At 36.0% G+C, this 6,428-nt stretch overlaps 1 protein-coding gene across 5 annotated transcripts in view; it reads left to right on the forward strand.

Moving 5' to 3' along the window:
- LOC133782881 (dicer-like protein 4) overlaps positions 1-4,036 on the forward strand; it is a 37,382-nt gene extending 33,346 nt beyond the window's left edge. For 3 of the 5 annotated variants that reach the window (XM_062222316.1, XM_062222314.1, XM_062222318.1), the window contains 6 exons: positions 330-794; positions 913-1,173; positions 1,324-1,659; positions 2,956-3,256; positions 3,359-3,482; positions 3,590-4,036. In XM_062222316.1, the coding sequence (XP_062078300.1) occupies positions 330-794; positions 913-1,173; positions 1,324-1,659; positions 2,956-3,256; positions 3,359-3,482; positions 3,590-3,737 (1,635 nt within the window). In that variant the 3' untranslated portion in view covers positions 3,738-4,036. The remainder of the gene's footprint in view (positions 1-329; positions 795-912; positions 1,174-1,323; positions 1,660-2,955; positions 3,257-3,358; positions 3,483-3,589) is intronic. The other 2 variants (XM_062222315.1, XM_062222317.1) reach the window with 2 other exon arrangements.
- The last annotated feature ends 2,392 nt before the right edge of the window (positions 4,037-6,428 follow it).

The raw sequence follows: 6,428 nt of genomic DNA on the forward strand, positions 1-6,428 counted from the left end.
TCTGTATATGTTCTTTATTTCCCAGAATTCATCTAAATTGTTTATACATCAAGGCAATCCATCTGCTTTCTTCACTCCACTCGTGATAGAGTATGGTAACTTTAGTTTGACATAAAGTAGATTGTCCTGTCCGTAATCTTTTATTTTGTTTCTTATTTGATTTTTTTTATTTAGTTAGTGAGGTCAATTCTGAACTTGGTATGCTACTTTGAAAACACTGAAAAACTAGTTTGATGCTGTCAGCTCTCTTGCAGGGTATTGCATGTATTTTCTTTTTTATGTCAATAGTAGTATTGGCTTATTTGCATTTTCTTGAATTCTTATTTAAGGTATACATACGTGATCAACAATTTGATCCCTGTGAGTTCTTTGCATTGGGCCGTCCATGTCCAACAGTATGTACCAAGGAAAAAGAGGAAAGTATTCATTCTCAATATTTAAATAGCACGGTCAATAAGACAAATACTAGTGAGGTCAGATGCAGCAAAGGTCACCACTGGTTGCGCAAGAAAACTGTTGCTGATGTTGTTGAAGCTCTTGTTGGAGCATTTCTTGTAGACAGTGGCTTTAAGGCTGCAATTGCATTCCTTAGATGGATTGGCATAGAAGTGGACTTTCAAGCCTCACAAGTTACTGATATTTGCAGAGCAAGCGATAAATACATCACACTTGCTGCCGAAATGAACACTAAAGCTCTGGAGAGTTCATTAGGGTACCAGTTTGTCCATAGGGGTCTTCTTCTACAGGCATTTATACATCCTTCGTACACCAAGCATGCAGGAGGCTGCTACCAGGTACCTATTATATTTATGTGTTAGACAATAATTTTCTCTCTCACTGATGAGCTTTGCAGACTAGCTAGAACTTGCAGCATTTTACGTTGAGGAATTTAAACAATGTTCTTTTGACCAGAGATTGGAGTTTCTAGGAGATGCCGTCTTGGATTATTTGATCACTTCCTACCTGTATTCAGTTTATCCAGAACTGAAGCCTGGTCAGTTGACAGATTTGAGATCAGAGTATGTGAATAACGAAGCCTTTGCAAATGTTGCAGTTGATCGATGTTTCCAAAATTTTCTTATCTGTGACTCCAGTAGCCTATCCAAAGACATAGAAAATTATGTCGACTCTATCCAGAGGCCTACATTGAAAAATGGGCCAAAATGCCCTAAGGTATACATCTAGACATATTTTTACTTTTTTGACAAATAAGATGTGCCCCATACTCTCGACAAATTCTCTTTGTTTGTTAATAGTGACTTAGCTATGCTCTTCACTGAAGGATCAGGCTGTATTTTTAAAGTTTGTATTGATTGATTTCAGGCCTTGGGTGACTTGGTTGAATCCTGTGTTGGTGCCATTCTACTTGACACGGGTTTCAATTTGAACTGTGTTTGGAGTATAATGTTATCCTTTCTGGATCGAATTATAAGCTTTTCCACTTTGCAGCTTAATCCTTTAAGGGAATTGCAAGAACTTTTCCAATCGTCTTTTGGTCCTGGGGATACTTTATTTTCAGTGACAAAGAAAGATGGCCTATATACAGTAGAAGCAAAAGTGAAGGGCAATGATAATGATTATGCAACTGCTTCTGCAACCAACAAGAGCATAAAGGAAGCAAAGAAAATTGCTGCTGAACAAATAGTTGCAAAGTTGAGGGTAAATTTTCTTTATTTATTTAAAGCTACGAAATGAGTCTTCTTTTTATTCCTTATTTTAATGTGAATCTTGTGTGATGCGTCAGGTAGCATGCATACTAGAAATTTTCTTGAATTGATTCCTCCTTTTCTTGAAGGTTTGGGACTATTATATTGGTTACTACAACAAGAAACTAACCTTGGCCTCAATTCTGGATTTTTTTTAAAGAAAAAAGATACATTTATGGGGCCTCTTGCACCTCTTACATACAAATTCACCCACCAAACCTCTAGAGGCTGGCTCAATTTAGGACATCATGTGCTTAATCAGTTATTATGTATTAGATAATTAGGATTTATATTATTAAGATAATTGGATATTGCTAGATAAGTATATTTTATCATTATTATTAGGTGTTGTTTAATGGGGAACAATTAGGTTAGATAGGTTGTTTATCAATTATAAATCACTGAGATTGCTCTCTTTGTTCTCTTTTCTATCTAATCTCCATATATATATATATATATATTTATCATTCTTTTCTTCTTTTTCTATCTATTCCCCAACATCTTTTCCCCTTCTAAATTTATATTAGATGTTAAAATGAATTTTCTAGTGTTAGGTGATTTTTATATTTTGAGACGGTATTTTTTATATTTTGTATTATGAATTTACCTTGATGAAGAATTATGAGACTTCACTATTCACATGCCCTTGCCATTTTTAAATGTTTCATGATTATTTTGCTAAGATTTTCCTATTGGACGTAGATGTGATATATTCAGTGGTGGAGTCATCCTCTATGTGTAGTAAGGAAAAATAGAGAAAAAAATTAAGGAGGCAAATAAAATTAGAACTAGATATTTTTTGAAAAAAAAAAAATTGTTGCAGCCAAAATAAAATACACTAAATTTACATGCAAAAATTTAAAAATAAATAACCTGTCTTTTGAGATTTGGTTGGAGAGGAATATAAGAATTTTTTTAAAAAGTAGATTTTGTGTGGAGAAGATTTGGAAAAAAATTACATATTATTGGAGTTATTTATCATTATATTGTTTACTTGATTACTTGGGCATGTGTCATGTGGGACTGACGTGATTCCATATTTTGGTTCTTCTAGTTGTTATTTGGTTTTTATTCTGCATTAATGATAAACTTGTTTTGTGTGAACAATCTAGCTCTTCATAAAGCCAGTGATAGTTTGTTGATTGACCAGTCACACTTGCATGATAGTGAAGCCGATTTGCTTCACTACCTCAAGTTGTGTTTTTTAAACATTGGTTTTAGTTTCTTGGGGAATTTTCTTGATGTGCAGGCTCAAGGTGTCATTTCCAAGTCTAGATCCTTGGAGAAAGTCTTAGAGTCAAGCTCTAAGAAGGAAGCTAAGCTCATTGGATATGATGAAGTCCCAACAGATGTAACACCATCCACTGATTCCGTTAAGTTTGACAATCTAATTATAGAAGAACCCGTCATCTTCAAGTTTGTTACTGAAGATCGTTCCACAAATGAACTGAAAAATAATTCAATATGCAAGGCACCTACCAAAAAGCACCCCCTATCTAATGGCCAAGCTAGTAAAATTGATGACTTAGACTCTGACTCCCAGACATCAGGTACATTTGATATATATTTATATACATATTTTGTAGAGCTCTTCTAGGTATCAAGTTTTGAGCATTATCACGAAATCGTTCACTTTTAAAAATAATCTTCAGGTGGTTCGCAGAGTGAAACGACTATTACAGCAAAATCCCGTTTGTACGAAGTTTGCACTGCTAACTCTTGGAAGCCTCCTCAATTTGAATGCTGCAAAGAGGAGGGACCTGGCCACTTAAAGTTGTAAGTATAATGACATGTGACCATTACTTTGAGCAGGAATTTTTTCTGTTTTTTTTCTTTGCATTTTGTACAAGTTGCTTGAATAAAAAGTATCATTTTTTTTCCAGATTTACTTACAGGGTTTTGGTCGAAATAGAAGAAGCTTCTGATATGGTTTTGGAATGCTGTAGCGGAGAACATCCCAAGAAGAAAGCAGCAGCTGAACATGCTGCAGAAGGGGCTCTCTGGTTCTTGGAAAGACAGGGGTATTTATGAAAAAGAAGTTCAAAATTTGACACAATTTTTTGTTCACTATATATGGGAGGGATGCTTCTGAGTGACATTTATGTACTAGAGCATATCACAAAAGTCCTTGACTGATACTGAGATCAATATGAAGTTGTTCTATGTACCCCGGTTGTAGGTAAACTGTTGTATATAATAATAATAATATACTAAAAGCAGCTTAATCTGACATCATGTTGTTTTATGAAATTATTTATAAAACTGTTGTATATAATAATAATAATATACTAAAAGCAGCTTAATCTGACATCATGTTGTTTTGCATGACAGTTTTTTTTGTTGTTTTGAAAAGGCATGACATGTTAGTTCCATCACCACCTTTTTTCTTCTGAAACTGTTTTGTAAATAATTTCCCTTTAAAATTCTAAAATCCCTTCCATAAGTACTTTATGCAACTATTACATTTTCATTAATTCCTTTTTTTGGAAAATCACATTTTAATTAGAATTGGATATAATTAATAGTAATTGTGTTTGCTTAATTAGAGGTGTAAAATGAAAATCGTAATTTGTGGTTAACTATGGGATTGCACTGCACAACACCACTGAATGTTGCAACTAAGCTACCCTTGGCGGCTGGCTTTGCAATCATAAATGGTGTGGTCACGATTGGGAGATTTTATTTTTTATACATACTAATATTTACAATTATATAACAATTCTAGCACTATTCACAATTTCAAATTGATGCTAAACATTCCCTTATTTTCTAAAATATCCTTCTCATTTTTCCACACCCAAAAAAATCAACCTCTCACTTTTCTCTCTACTCTCTCGGTTTCTCTCTCACTCACAAAAGTCCTAGAACCCTGTCGAGCCCCCAACCTCGCGAGCCCCTAACCTCGAGACCCACAGCGAAACTGAGACCCCCTCTCTCCATCAACCTCGAGACCCACAGTGAAACCAAGACCCGCGTCGACCTCGAGCCATTATTTCCTCCAAAGTTTGACAATCAAAGGTAAAATCTTGAACCCATTTCAATTTTTGATAGAGCATATTCTTGAATCTGTGGATTGTGTTCATTGTTTTTTGGGATTTTTTTTTCTGGGTTTGAACCAATGGCTAGATAGATTCGATGATGGCTCGATTGATCTGTGGTAATAGATGAAACTAGCTTGATAGGGTAGTTTGAATGGTTCGATAGTTACTCGATATGAGCTCGATAGGGTAGTTTGAATGATTCGATAGTTGTTCGATATGAGCTTAGTTTGAATGGTTCGATAGTTGCTCGATATGAACTCGATAGTAGGCTTGATATAGTTAGGCTCGATGGAAGCTCGATATTAGATCGATATAAGATCGATGGTAACCTAAAAGATTAGTTTTAATAGTGGCTTGATGGCAGTTCGGTAGAGGCTCGATGTATAGCTCGATAGGGTTCGATAACAACTCGATGAGAGTGTTTATTTCAGTTTTTGATGATTTTTTTAAAATTTTTTTTCCCAATTCTGTTTTCTTACCAATTTTTTTCATGTGTTGTTGCAGCTGCCTAAGTTGCTTTTTCCATTTGTAGATCACTTTCCTGGTTGAGTCACATATCGAGGTAGCAGCACTTTAAATCACATTAAGACTAGGTTTGTGGACCTAGAGCTAATAGAAAGGGCTAAAGAATCTCCTTTCAAGCAGTGCTTTTTGGCTTCCGAGTTTAATTTCTCAGGAGTTTTGGTGCATCAGCTGCTTTTGAGGAAAATTGTCAGTAATAAAGAAGATGAGGTGCATTTCTTTTTGGGATCGAAGTCTTGTAGATTCGGCATGGGAGAATTTTCCCTGGTGACGGGGTTGAATTTTAGTATCTTCTCGTACCAGAAGAGTTGGAGGAGCGTAATCTCAGCGACCGCTTGATAAAGGAGTATTTCAATGATGCTGAGAAAGTAAAGCTCTCACAGGTAGACAATGCTTTCAAGACTTGTACTGTTGTGGAAGATGTGTACAAGCTTTGTCTATGTTTGTTGGTTGAGGGGGTTCTAAATGCCATAGAGGGCAAGTTGCATGTATGGCGAGATATTCTGGAGATGGTTGAGGACATAGACTACTTCTTCAGCTATCCATGGGGGAAGTACTCTTATGAGAGGCTTTTACAGTCTTGTAAGAAGGACATGCTGAAGCAAAAGGCAAACTATGAAAACAAGAAGGATGCCAAGGTGCAGCAAGAGTCCAAGTACATTATGTATGGTTATGCCCCGACCTTACAATATTGGGCATATGAGGCTATTCAGCAGCTTGCGACAGAGTTTTTTGTGAGCTCGGGAAACATGGTCCCGAGGATGCTTAGTTAGTTGCATCGTAAGAACAAGGATTTCACCAAGTCTGTCCTCTCACCGATGTTATCGTAGAAGAATGTAACTTATATTTGATTAACATTAAACTATTATTTTTTATCTATATGCTTATCTTTTATGATTATTTGAGTTAACCAAATGTTTTATGTTGTCTGTAGTTGATCTTCCTTCCGATGTTGAAGCCCCGACCAATAGAAAAGGACTTTCATTTATCGTTGATAGAGTGAGATCTTCCCCTTTATCCCGGGTTTGGCCAGGATCTCAGGGAGGCTGATGAGGAGGAGGAGGATGCAACTTTTGAGAAAGTTGCCGAGATAGTTTCTTAGATAGTCGAGGCAGCGAAGATATTTGATGATGTTGTCCCGGAGGAGGAGGAGGTTGCA

The sequence above is a fragment of the Humulus lupulus genome, chromosome 6 (assembly GCF_963169125.1).
Source record: "Humulus lupulus chromosome 6, drHumLupu1.1, whole genome shotgun sequence".
NCBI lineage: Eukaryota > Viridiplantae > Streptophyta > Magnoliopsida > Rosales > Cannabaceae > Humulus > Humulus lupulus.